The sequence below is a fragment of the Hoplias malabaricus genome, chromosome 16 (assembly GCF_029633855.1).
Source record: "Hoplias malabaricus isolate fHopMal1 chromosome 16, fHopMal1.hap1, whole genome shotgun sequence".
NCBI classification, from domain to species: domain Eukaryota; kingdom Metazoa; phylum Chordata; class Actinopteri; order Characiformes; family Erythrinidae; genus Hoplias; species Hoplias malabaricus.
Window position 1 is genome coordinate 11,577,670 of NC_089815.1, and position 14,041 is coordinate 11,591,710.

Genomic DNA, 14,041 nt, shown 5'->3' on the forward strand with positions numbered 1-14,041 from the left:
TACATTGTTTATAATTCCAAAACACAAAACATGCAAGGCTTCCTTAAAATATGTAAATGTAATACATACGTAAAAAATGATAAAATGTAAATGTAATAACATTAATATAAAAACAAATCAGCTTATTCTGAGCATGAAGCAGATTAGAGTGTCTGATAATATACATCTCTGAGGTGAAGTAAGTTAATAAGCAAGTTGTTTCTGTGGATAGAGTATAAAGCTGAAGTTGGTAAGTGCTACTGGAGTGTACTGGGTCTCAGTCTTTGATATAAGTGCACTGATGACACTTGCTGTGACTTTAATGCCAATTAATTACTGTAAATTACAGTATATTATAGCATATTGATAGGACTCTACTGATAGCTAAGCAGCCAACAGCTTTCTGAATATTTTCTGATATTAACAGTGTGTGATATTCAACACAGTGCTATAGAATTACAGTAAAATTACTGCAAATTACCACAGTATTATATATTGATAGGACATTAACAGTAGCTACAAGAATTTTTGTGTATGTATCATCTCTGCTGGTCTAGGTTGAGTCCAAGTTCTCCACCACATGTTCTGTTCAGCAGCTCTTTCAGGGCCTCATTCACATCAGCATTAAAAACGCTGCTGAAATTGCAATTGGGGAACCCTCCATTGCTTTCAGCAATTTGGAAGGATCCCACTACCTCCTGCACCCACTGAAGCTCTGTTTCCAGCTCCTTCTTCAGAGCCTCAAAGTGTGCATGCCTCTCTCTAGATCGCTCACTAATACGACTAACTCCTGCCTCCATGCTCCTCATGTCCTCCTGCAGGTTTCGCCTCTGTGCTTCCACTTTACGGAAGTCATAGCGGAGCTGTGAGAGCTCGTGTCGGATGCTCTCGCTCTCCTCTTTGTACCACAGCTCCTTCTCATTGTAAACCGACACCAGAGTGTCAATGTCCTCCTGCAGGGAATCATGGGCTGAGGCCAGGCGGCTGAAGGTGGTCTCCATGGTCCCAATGTCCTCCACTACCTGGGCAAAGCGCTCAAAATTGACGTAGGTGTTGTTGGGGGGCATGCTCGAGTGAGACTTGATAGTGTACTCTTTTAGCCACTTGGTCTTCAGCTGTCGTCTCTCTCTCTTCCTCCCTGGGACTCTGCTGGGCTCATCCTTATGTTCATTGGACTACAAAAAAGCCAAGACAAAGAGTGAGGAGATGAGAGGACATGGTGCATCACACACTGAAAACAATGCAGATAAAAAATTGAACAAGCATTGCTTTCTGATTTGTATTTAGACTGATTAATTTTTATATATAAGAAACAAATGCAATGATGTGCAACTCATATGTACCTGAAAATAGTACAAAGACAACATTTAAAACATTGAATATTATTATTATTATTTTTTAAATACATGCCCATTTTCAATTTGATGTCAGCAACATATTCCATAAAAGTTGGGACAGGGACATGTTTACCACTGTGTTGCATCACCTCTAATTTTAACAAAATTGTGTAATTGTTTGGAAGCTGAGGAGACCAACCGCTGTAGTTTTGAAAGTTAAATGTTTTCCCATTCATGCTTGCTATAGGATTTCAGCTTCTCAAATGCTCAGGTTTCTGATATATTATTTTTCAACTCATAATGCGGCAAATGGGTCTGAACTAGTTTAGCAGCTCTCTGTAACTCCAGGGCAGTGTTGTTGTAATCCATCCAGAATGTAAATTTGCATTGTCTTGACAGAATATGCAGGGCCTTCCATGAAAAAGATAAGGTCTGTATGGCAGCATGTTGCTCCAAATCTCGTTTGTGTACAAGGCATCCGTGCCCTGCGCACTTGTACCATCACAGATGCTGGATTTTGAACTGTGTGCTTATAACAGGCCAGGTGGTCTTTTCTATATCACCTCAGTACAACTTAAATGAGTTTGGGCCCAAACAAGGCAACTGTGTTCCTGAGTTCTGTTTGTTTGCCTTGTCCCTTGTTTGTACAGTTTTCTCTGGATTCTGTGAATCTTTTAATAATATTATGTAATGTAGAAAGAGAAATCTTCAGATACTTTATGATTTCAATTTGAGAAACATGATTCTTGAACTGTTATGCTATTTGCCTCTTCTTTACTTCTGAAAGTGTCAGCCTCACTGAGATACTTTATTTATTTATTTATTTTCAAATTTTCAACATTTGAAGTGTTATCTTTGCACTATTTTCAATTAACTATAGGGTTTAAGTAATGTGCACAAGACTGCATTTTGTTTTATTTTCAATTATAATGGTTACCCAAAACCTACCTTGATCCAGGGATGGTTTAAAGCATCTTCAATTGTAAGCCTCTTTCTGTAAAGTAAACATAACCCAAAAACCCTATTTTTATTCAAATACATTATTGAAGAGAGTAGTGCTGGATGATCTGAGCGCAAACCAATATCACGATTAATTGTACATTTTACCACGATTACGATTAATGAACGAATATTTTGTTTTTGTATTTTTGACCCTAGTTCAGTGATGGGGCTTGTACTGTTAATATGCTCCAGTATTAAAGCTGGGATATCTATTTCTAATGTTGCTGAGAGCTTGTTCCTCTCTTGTTTTTTGAGCAATGTTTATATTTGGTGTGTGATTGTGCTTTGGTCACTAAAACCAAAGGTTTTTATCAGCGTTTTCATTTGACTACTTTTTGTTCAGTATCATATTAATTATAGTCAAAACACAGCACGTCCAAACCACAGACGCTGTGATTTTCTTTGGTACTAGCTTCTCGAGTCGCTTGGTCGGCCTCGATCGGCTGTGTTAGAATTGCTTCCATGTGGCAGACGGGGCAGAATCACGTGACTACAGCTTGGTAGCGTGGTTTTGGTAGCGTGGTATGGATTTAGGCTACTCTACACATTGTTGAAACACATACTCCAACAGATATTCAGATATTAGCAGCTCTTACTTTGGATCTTTCTGTAGCAGTTGTCTGATGAAGCTTTTGGCTAGTTCACTGGTGTGGCCAAAAAACTCATCATCAAACTCATAGTTCATTGCAGAAATGTTTCCTAAGGTATCTTGCTTAGTCTCTCCTAGGAATGGAGATGCTCCACTTAGTCTACAAAACACATACAGATACACAAACACACAGACGCACACTGTTAACACAATAACACATAAGCTATGATGAAATGGTTAAAGAATCTCTGAAATATTTCTTAACTTACAGAATATATGTGATCACGCCTACACTCCTACAACAGACGCAGCATCAGTTAGTTCATACAATTGTATGTGTTTTACAGTATAAGTAAAAAATCAGTAACATACACAATTTGGAATGAAAAAAAAGCCTCACCACATATCTGCCTCTAGGCCCAAAGGTTCATAATTGACAATTTCAGGAGCTGAAAAACAATAGACAGAACATTTTAAAGCTTCTTCATAATATTAAACAGCCATAATACTGACACCTCGTGGCTTGGATATATATAAGTAATCCTGTAGTAAAGCTATACTTCACAACCTCCATATGGGGACCTACTCTATGGAGTATAAACTGGTTAATCCAGGGACTATAAAGCAATATGTTGCTCCATTTTATGTGAATGGCACTTTATAGACTGTAAAAATGACCAATCTCTCTCATAAACATGATTGGGCTTTTATTATTTAATTCTGACTTCGATTATTTGGCCTTTAGGAGGTTAAAATTACAGATTGCTCCTGTAAGTGAATTCCAGAATTTAAAGTGTGCTCAGCCAACAAGAAACTAATTTTGTTCATTTTTCTATATTTATGCTGGTTGTTTTATAAACTCTGTGTCAAACTCTTACCAACAAATTCTGGAGTTCCAAAGATGTTTTTGAATTCAACACCTTCTGTAATTATGTGAGCCAGTCCAAAATCTATGAGTTTAATCCGAGGCAGAGGAACATTCTTATCAAGAAGCATGATGTTTTCAGGCTACAAATAAAAAAAATATATATATTACCACACATTCACTATTACACATATAGGAACTTTATTCCCTTCTTACTACTAATAATAATAATAATCATTAAATCAATTAAACCAGATGTTTAATAATAACTGCAGATACCCACTGTTAAAATGGAGATTCTGAATTGTTTTGAATTTTGCATAAACCTAAGAATTAGACATGGTTTCTACTCTCAATCTGTAAAGGAAGAATACAAATATGTAAATACATATTAATTTAATGTTTCTTGCCCTGTATTACGTGAACTTCATTAATTAATCTTTGTACAACCTGTGCATAGGTGTCAGGCTCATAAGCAAAATGTTTAAAAACAATTCATCTCAGCACTAAGTGTTTTCTGTTTGTAAAAACACCATAAATGTGTATAATTCCATATATAGTGTATATACATAATACTGAGCTTCTAACAAAGAGATAACAAAACCCTGCAAGAGTATATACTGGACAATTGCATTGAAATGCTTTTTCTAACTGAAACCAGGCAGCAAGCTGGTGATTTCTATTTTTTAAATCAGGCAACCCCATCCAACTTCAAGTATATCTGCAAACATTGTTCTTCTGGAAGAGGAGGTGGTTTGGCAGTAATCTTTAATAGCAATCTCAGCATTACTTTGAATATCTTGCCCTGAAATTACCTGGCTCTGTAACTGCTGTGTTACTCTGTCATCCACCAAAACTTAATACATCATTCCTCTCCGAATTCTCATGATTTCCTGCTGAATTTCTCCCTGCTTGCTGCTAGTCGGTGACTTCAATATTTATGTAAACACTCTTGACTGCAAAACTGCTAAGGACTTTGTCACAATTCTTGACTGTTTCCATATTGCACAGCATGTAAACTTCCCCACTCATGTCAAAGGTCACACCCTTGACTTAGTCTGCTCTTCCTCTCTATACATTCTTAATCCACATCCTCTACTGTTTCCATTTTCTGATCATAAGCTAATCATGTTTACTGCTCTTCTTGCTGTACCCCACCACTCCAAACAAAAGTGGGCCCTTTTCTTCTTAATCAGTCCAGTTTCTTCAGTTTCTTCTGCCTTCCTAGTTGTTTCTGCTCCTTCTTAAACTGAAAATCATGCTACAATGCTTAATACATTCCTCTATGAGTCTCTAAATACAGTAGCCCCTCTAAGAACAAAATTGAGTCTTTTTCCATTTCCTCTCCCTGGTATACTCTTGAGTTCCGTACCATGAAGCAGGTTGGCCACTGCCTGGAACGACTTTGTAAAAAATCAAAACTCACAGTTCACGCTGAGACCTACAGACAACATCTGTCTGCCTACAGAGATACCCTACATAATGCCAAGTCAAAATCAATCCAATAAAAATTCCTGCCAACTCCTAAAGCCATTGAAAGCACCATAGCTGCCTCTCCTGCACTCTGTAATGCTTTCCTACATTTCTTTGAATCAAAAACTGCTAACATCAACAGCTCTTTGGCATCCTCTACTACCAATACTGCTGATCTCTCTTCTATTATTTGAAACCCATTTTCTTCCTCTTTTCCTGCCTTTCATACTGTTAATTCTTCTTACATTGCTGACATCATTACTTCCTCTAAGATCACAACCTGCACTCTTGATCCAATTCCTACATCCTAAACAAAAGCCTGTCCGCCTGCTTTGGTTCCTCATCTCATACAATTCTTATTAATCAGTCCTTGCTTCTTGGTCAGGTTCCCTCACCCTACAAGATTGCTGCAGTTACCCCCATACTTTAAAAACCTGGTCTGGACCCATCAGATTTAAATAATTACCATCCAATCTCTATCCTTCCCTCCCTAGCTAAAGTTCTTGAACGAACTGTTGCCAGTCAGCTACATAAGTACTTTGTGACCAATAATCACTTTGAACCTTTTCAGTCTGGTTTCCATCCATTCCACAGCACCAAAACAGCTTTAGTCAAAGTTGTAAATGATCTCCTTTTATCCACAGATGCAGGTGCTCTTAGCATACTTTTACTGTTAGACCAAAGTGCAGCCTTTGACATAATGTGTCACTCTACTCTTCTGTCAAGTCTGCATGATCTGGGCATCAAGGGCACTGTCCTGGATTGGTTTATATCATACCTAAAGAATAGAAAGCAATTTGTCACCCTTTCTGGGCATACGTCCTCTACTGCCACTGTCACTCAAGGAGTTCCGCAGGGATCAGTCCTTGGGCCTCATCCATCATATACATTCTTCCACTTGAACATATACTGCACCACTTCAAACTTGACTTTCACTGTTATGCACATGACACCCAGATCTACCACACTCACATGCATCACCATATTACACCTGTTCTCCAGCATCTTCACTGGCTTCCAGTCCAATATCTTATTCAATACAAAATTATTCTACTTACCTATAAAGCTCTTAATAATCTCGCTCCTTCATATCTGTCTGATCTTCTTCTTCTTCCCTATAAACCCTCCTGCACCCTCAGGTCCTGCACTGAGGGGCTACTCACCATTCCTCCTTTCAACCTGCAAGGCTTTGGTGCCCGAGCTTTTCCTAAATTTGCACCTAGACTCTGGAATTCTCTTCCTCCTCTAGTTAAACAATTTAATTCTCTCTCCATATTGGAATCTAATCTTAAATATATCTTTTCAACATATCTTTTCACACTTGCATATAATCTGCCTCAATCCTAATCTGTTCTTCCACTATGTCCTGTCCTGCTATATCTACTTTTGTAAGCCTATCTGGGTTCCTGAAAAGTGCTATATAAGTACAAGATATTATTATTATTATTATTATTATTATTATTATTATTATTATTATTATTATTATACCCTTTGTCTATACAGGCGGCATGGTGGCGAAGCAGGTAATGTCACAGTCACACAGCTACAGGGAGCTCCGGGTGCTCTGGTTTCCTCCCACAGTCCCAAAACACACGTTGGTAGGTGGACTGGCAACTACAAAGTGTCCATAGGGGTAAATATGTGAGTGTGTGTTGCCCTGTGAGGGACTGGCACCCCCTCCAGGGTGTGTTCCTGCCTTGCGCCCAGTCATTCTGGGTAGGCTCCAGACCCATCGCCACCCTGAACTGGATAAATGGTTACTGACAATGAATGAATGAATCTTTGTCTATACCTCTATGTTATCAGCTCCACTGACCATACAGGAGCGCTTTGTAGTTTTTGTTTCTCTTATCCCTATTTCACCTTGCTCTTCAATGGTCAGGACCCCACAGTATGATTTAGGTGCTGGGTTGTTCTAATCACTACAGTGACACTGACTTGGTGGTGGTGTTAGTGTATGTTGTGTTGGTATGAGTGAATCAGACACAGCAGTACTGTTAGAGTAGATACACAAAGTGCTATACCCAGAATCAGTCCTTCACAGGGCGACACATACTCATACACTCACACCTATGGATAATTTGAGTCACCAATCCACCAACCAACATGTGTTTTTGGACTGTGGGAGGAAACCAGATCACCTGGAGGAAACACAAACGAACGCGGGGCTCACACCCACAACCTCAGAACCCTGGAGCTGTGTGACAGTGACACTACCTGTACTAAATATATAAAACATGTATTGTTAAATGATTAATTTTATCATTTATCAAGGCTGCCACATTTGGCTCAACATCACTAATCAGAATATACCTTATGTGATTGATCTATTCTTATGAACAAACTGGTTGAGTCAGGTACAAAAGAAAAAAATGGGTCCGACCTCTCATAAGAGTTACATTTTATAGGAAAGTAATAAATATTTTCATAAAATTATTTGATCATTTTTGGTGATTAAAACTGACTGATTGCTCCTCAAGGAATGACTCAAATACTCTTAAACAAAGTCACGTAATCGCTAACGTATTTACTGTATTTACCTTCAAATCAAAGTGAGCAATGTTTCTGGTGTGCAGGTAGTGAACACCTTCCAGAATCTGCTTAATGAACTGAGTGGCTTCTTCTTCACTCAGAGACTCCTTCTGTGCCAAGAAGTCAAACAGTTCTCCTCCAGACACTCTACAAAACAACAATCCCAAATGAATTTATCATACATGGTTTATTCTCTTATTAAATATAACCAAAGTCAGATGAACTGATAAATGTTGAAGATGTGTAATTCTTGACCCAGTCTATGTTCAAAATATGGTATTTTACTCTCTTCTAATGTGTCTGCTGAAATTAAGTGCATTGATAGTGAGTTTCTCAATTTATAGTACTGTAACAGTCTCTACTCTTCTAGAAAGCTGTGGAACTTTGCTGGGAGGATTTGTAAGTGTAAATCTTAATCACAAATTCTACTCTAAATGTTCACATTCACATCCAATACTTGAGTGTGCACATACCCGTTTTGCTCATGTTTAGCATTGGGCATGGTAACTTGGGCTCATGCTGGCAATGATTTTCTATTGTGTTAGCAATACAAATGAACTGGACTGAATTCAAGGTATAACTTTAAGAATGTTGGGATGTACTGTATACATACAGTACTGTGCAGAAATCTTAAGCACCTAAGATAATTATATATTTAAACTAATGCCTTCTCAGTAAGTGAGCTGCTTGAATAAAGTTCAGTAAATACTGTAATCACATTAAATACAAAATAATAATAATATAAAACAAATCAGAAATATAAGATCATTTTTTTCTATAAAGTAGTAGGTAAGTGAGTTTGAAGAACAATGTTTTGTTCAGATTCTCCTTGATTGCATTAATTTGTTAAATCAACAGCACACATTATTTAAAATCATTATTTATTAACCGCTAAAACTAGGTATTGGATGATAACCTCAAATAATATGGACTGCCACAAGGAGAGATTTGGAAAAAGTTAAACCCATAAACACAACACATTCACACACAGAATATCTGTCACACCTTTGCACTGTCTGGTGTGTTCCTGCTTTGTTGTTCCCTTGTTGCCATGTGCTAAGGAGCACTGTGTTTGTTTTGGTTCCTGTCTCCTCCCTTTTCTCCGCCCTAGCCCCGCCTTAATCCCCGTCATGTCATTAGTATTCCCACCTGTGCCTCCTTTGTAATCCTGCTCTCTTGTTATCCTTCTCAAGTGTTTCTTGTGTTAATATACCTCTTGGTTTTCAGCGCTCCCTTGTCTGTTCTTGTGTGTGTGAATGTATGTGTCTGTGTTTACATATGTCACCATCAGCTCACGGTTGTTCTGTCACTGGTCAGTATATTCTAGTTAGTTTCTAGCGTCCCTGCTCGTGTTTGTTTTTCTGTTTGTTGCTTGCTTTTGTTTTGTTAATAAACCTTGTTTCCTTGCATTTATGTCTGCCTACTCATCTTCACTGCAACCGTGACAATATCACACTTACTGGAATAATTTTATTTGGTTTTATTCTAATGTTGGGTGTTATTTGTTGTTTGTTTGAATTTTTAGCAAATAAACACTTACTGCTCAGATAAATAGCTTTTTAAATCTCATAAGCTCTGATGTCTAAAACTTTTGCACAGTACTGTATATTAAAATGGATAGGAAATAACTGAGTTTACTGTGTGACATATTGAGTGTATGTGTGTGTGAGTGTGTATGCACATTCTCACAGCTCCAGGATCAGCACAACATCAGTTTTGTTCTCGTAAACATCATGTAGCGTGACAATGTTGTGGTGCCGTATCTGCTGCAGGATGTTGACCTCTCTCTCAATCTCCTCTCGCAGAACTCCACGCCGGCTGGCATTGCTCTGTCGTTTCTTTATGAACTTGGCAGCAAACTCTTTGCCCGAGCTTTTCTCTCTGCACTGCTTCACAATTGCAAATTGACCACTGACACCAGCAACACAAGAACAACACAAAGTTAAAACAGGACAGGGGACATATTATACCCAATTTCCACAGTAACCTGGGGTCTAAATGAAACATATGTGATATGCTTTGGTCAAAAAACTGCAAGGATCAAACAACATACCATCAGATTTGCTCTGTTTATATAGCCCTGTTTAGAACAACTGATTCAGCCACAGTTCAGTTCAGTGGGGAATGTGTGAAAAGCTATAGATTTAATCTTAGCTCTTGATTTTCGGACAGTACACTTATTTTTTACACTTGCTGTGTATGTTTTGCTCTATTTAACCTTGTCTTTGTGCTCTCACATAAATGCAGGTCCAGTGCAGTGATCGTAGCGAGTCAGATGTGGAGGCTGAACAATTATTAAGTGCCTCCACGCTACCAAAGACACAGCACAAAATCATAACCACTCGTTTTATCCCATATTTTTCAGCACACATACGAAAAAAATGGACTGGATAATTTTATTTCCTACTTTGTAGACTGGTAGACTCCAGATTCCCAAAATACTGTGGTAAGACATTAAATATAGGATTTTTTATTTCATATATCTCCTTTAAAGAAGTAATCAGTCATGTATAAAACACATATTATACTGATATCTGTATCTGAGAGGACCCACTCTATGCAGCAAAAACTCGTTCAGTCTGGGAGTACATAGCCATTTGTTTCTTCAGTTTGTGAGTTTTATAGAACAAAACATTAAAAAAATAAAATGCATCACTCTTTGGTGATTAAAATTAATTATAGGCCCTTTAACATCTTGCATTACAGGTTTAGAATTATGTTATTTATGTAGATAACATTCACCACTGCCACAAAAGTCTCCATGAACTAGGGTAGGAATCAACAACATATTAGGATCCAGACTGAATCACTGAATTTAAGTTTTCTCAGGCAAGCAAATGCAAAAAATAGGCAAAGGGCATGTGAATCCAGAGCACTCAAACACAGATACGCAGATCATCCAGGCATCCAAAGATACAGCACCATCAGGGCTCTGAAATACATGAATAAAACTAATATACTCCTAATATACTGGAGACTGCGACCTCTGCTGGCACGGATTTGAACAAGCTTGGACAGATGTGACAGCTGCCTTATGACACACTACCCTTACAACTTTTGTAGATAATTTCAGTTTTTTTAGGTCATTTTAAATGTCTTTCTTAATAATATTGTAATATTTCTATGATGATCTAATTATTATTCTTATCAATATTTTAGCCTCATTTTATACCTATTTTTTGGTCATTGTTTACTTTATAATAACTATATTTTCACTGGTTTTCCATTTCTATTTTTCCATTTTTCATAAGCTGACATGTTATATTTATTATGTATTTATGCATAGTAGTTTGATTGGGTAGTTTTTATAGCGAATAAACACTCCTGTACCACAGTACGGATTATTTTTGGTCAATTAGATAGTGGAATGCACCCCAACAGATAAAAAATGTAAAACGGGTGAAAGAGGGCCTTAATTAAAGCCCTGAGTAATTTATTTTAATTTTTCAAAAGTTTACACAGTGTTCTGGAGTCTTAATAAAATATCTGTGACATGGTTTGGTCAAAATATCACAAGGATCAAACAACACAGCACATTCAATGATGAAGCTTTACAAATGATTGAGAATGCTTTTTAACTTTTCTTTTGTAAATTTGCAATTTTGTAGACCAATGGTTTTGTTCTGACAGCATTGATATACCGAATATTAAAGATGTAATGGCCTGAGATCTTAAAGAGGACATATTATTCCCCTTTCCACAGGTTAACACAGCTCCCTGGGGTCTTAATAAAATGTCTGTGACAATGCTTTATGTAAAATACCACAAGGATCAAACAACACATCACTTTATTTTACCCTGTCTAAAAAGCCCTGTTTAGAATGACCAGTTTCAGAGCCTGTTAAGAACGAGCCTCTGCTTACTCCAACAGTGAGACACCCAGTAGAGAATGCTGGTTTTAGTCATTTTTGCTTTGCTTTTTTGTGAGGGTTGTTTTAGTTCCTAGTTTGTGAGTTGGCAGAGTTTCCAGCTCCCCAAATAAAAAAATGTGATTTTCTTTTATAATCTTTCCATTTTAAGAAGTCAAATATGTAATTACATTGATATAATTACAAAATTTCATTATTAAATAGAATATGTATCTGTATATCAAGAACCTCCTACATTTATTTCTCCAATTTTTATTTTTTGCTGTTATTACAATTATTACAACATTGGACATACTGGCTTTTTCAGACAGCAGCAATATACTTTAAGACTAAGCCAAATGTTGGGGTCAGTTTGAAGACCTACTTTAAATGTCGGGTTAAAAACATTCCTGTCCTAAAGATAGCTCACTGTCTGGACACTTAAATTGATGTAATGGTTCTGATCAAACCTTTTTATCTGTAAATGTTTCAGAATTATGAAAACAGCAAAAGCAAGAAAAATTATATACTGTATATAAATATTTCTGTTCTATATCTCGGATTAGCCTGTTCTCTGTTCACCTGCTCTGCTGCGTACATCTTATAGTTGGGTCTGACTGAGACCATCTCCTTTCGACGGTCTCTGTACAGTTGCTTTGATCCACATCTGAGTGCGATTACTTTTGGTCAAATTGTGCAAGTTTGTGGCTTGTAGCCAATTAATTTTTTTAATTCTATGAAGTGCAAGTCACTTGAGATAAAGAATCAAAATGTTGGTGGTGTGTTCATCATGATGTTATTTACACTCTGGTATATTTACTCTATTATCTTCACTTGTTCTACATGGTTGTGTGCCTGTGCTTTATCTAGTTCCTGTGTAATGTGCCACTGTTTTGTGTTGGACGTGAAAAACCTGATTTTGTACCAGTGAATGCAAGTAATATTGAGGAATGAAAATAAAGGCCACTTAAGTTCTTGATATTGATATTTTTACACCTTGATGTTGAAAAAATCAAAACATGGAAATAATGTTTTGTTCAGTCTGTGACAATTTGCAAAATTCTAACAGCAGTATTCCCCAAACTTGCTTTTCAGAAATTTCATGAACACTAAATCCAAATGTTTTTATATGAACCAAGTAATCCATCTCATCTTACAAGACCTGCAAAGCTAATGTTGTTTGAGCTCCTATCATTCTGAATCAAATGAGCAATGAGAAGTTTGATGCATTCGAATTAGTTCTTTGGAAATCTTCATAGAAATGATGTTCCAGACCCATGTGTTTTGGCCAAAATGACCACCACATCCAAATTTTGTGGCATGAACCCTAACAGATGGCTAGCTAGTTGTGGTTCTAAAACCAAAGAACACAAGCATTTATTTGCTTCTAATAGATCAAACACATCCACAACAGAAATTGAAGTGCTATGGAGGATAAAACTTACAGGCTGTAAAAAATGCTATTTTAAATGACATTTTTATATATTAATTCAATTAAATTTAAGCCATATCATCATCAATACAACATTCAGTGGGCTGATTATATTATGATAATCAGCTTGAGAGACCTTTCAAAGGACAAGATATGCTGCTGATCTGCTCATTTCATAAAAGTACTAAACATGAGCTGTAAAAGTAAAGAAGAACAGTTTATTTTTTACCTCCCAAGTTCCTCTCCAACCTCATAGAAGTCTTCCACCTTCTCCTGTTTAAACACAGCCATTCCCCTTCTTTTCAAAGAGAAGGAGAAAAGGGGAGATGATCAGTATTGTAGCATTCATTTCACTTTTGGGTTACTTCCAGTTTTTTTATTCTTTTTTTTTAAACTCCCAAAAGCACCACAAATCAAGTAAATCAACTCAGTGAAAAAAGTTGCCTCACAGCCATTGCCTCACATTTTAAATACAGATGACTCATGACTTATTTTGGACTTAATAGAAGTAAAAATAACCAGACAACCCTGGCGACTGCTGAAAATATTGTGTTACACATAAATATATACATGCTCACTTTTCACCACAGGCCAGAATGTTAAATTAATGTATAAATATAACTATATAACTATATATAGCTCCATGTGCACAAATATGACAGAACACAGCTGCAGGTATTATACACAGTGACAGTGAAAACAGGTTTGTGCACAACTGCTTATTTAATGTTTCATGACTTTAGGCTGATGTGCAGCTGCATTAGTGTAATTTATTTAGAATTTACAATTGGTGCACCCCAAATCATTTCCAATAACAAATTATATGAGGTGCCTAAATCTTTTGGAAATATTGATTTATCATTGAATTGTACAGTAATAAAAAGTACAAAATGTTGGTACTTATGTAAAATAATTATTGCAGTAAGAATAGTCAACATAACAAGAACTTGAGTAAAATTTACAAGCTGCAACGTAAAAGCACAG

The 14,041-nt window shown here is 36.8% G+C and overlaps 1 protein-coding gene across 1 annotated transcript; it reads right to left on the minus strand.

The window, feature by feature from the left end:
• Nucleotides 1–518: 518 nt before the first annotated feature.
• On the minus strand, nucleotides 519–13,357 carry dapk2a (death-associated protein kinase 2a). The gene is made up of 9 exons (XM_066648092.1): nucleotides 13,287–13,357; nucleotides 9,467–9,688; nucleotides 7,786–7,924; nucleotides 3,786–3,915; nucleotides 3,308–3,356; nucleotides 3,177–3,203; nucleotides 2,915–3,067; nucleotides 2,265–2,310; nucleotides 519–1,154 (listed from the first exon to the last, which is right to left on the minus strand). The coding sequence occupies exons 1-9, from the start codon at nucleotides 13,346–13,348 to the stop codon at nucleotides 519–521; spliced, it is 1,464 nt and encodes a 487-aa protein (XP_066504189.1). The 5' UTR covers nucleotides 13,349–13,357.
• Between the last annotated feature and the right edge of the window lie 684 nt (nucleotides 13,358–14,041).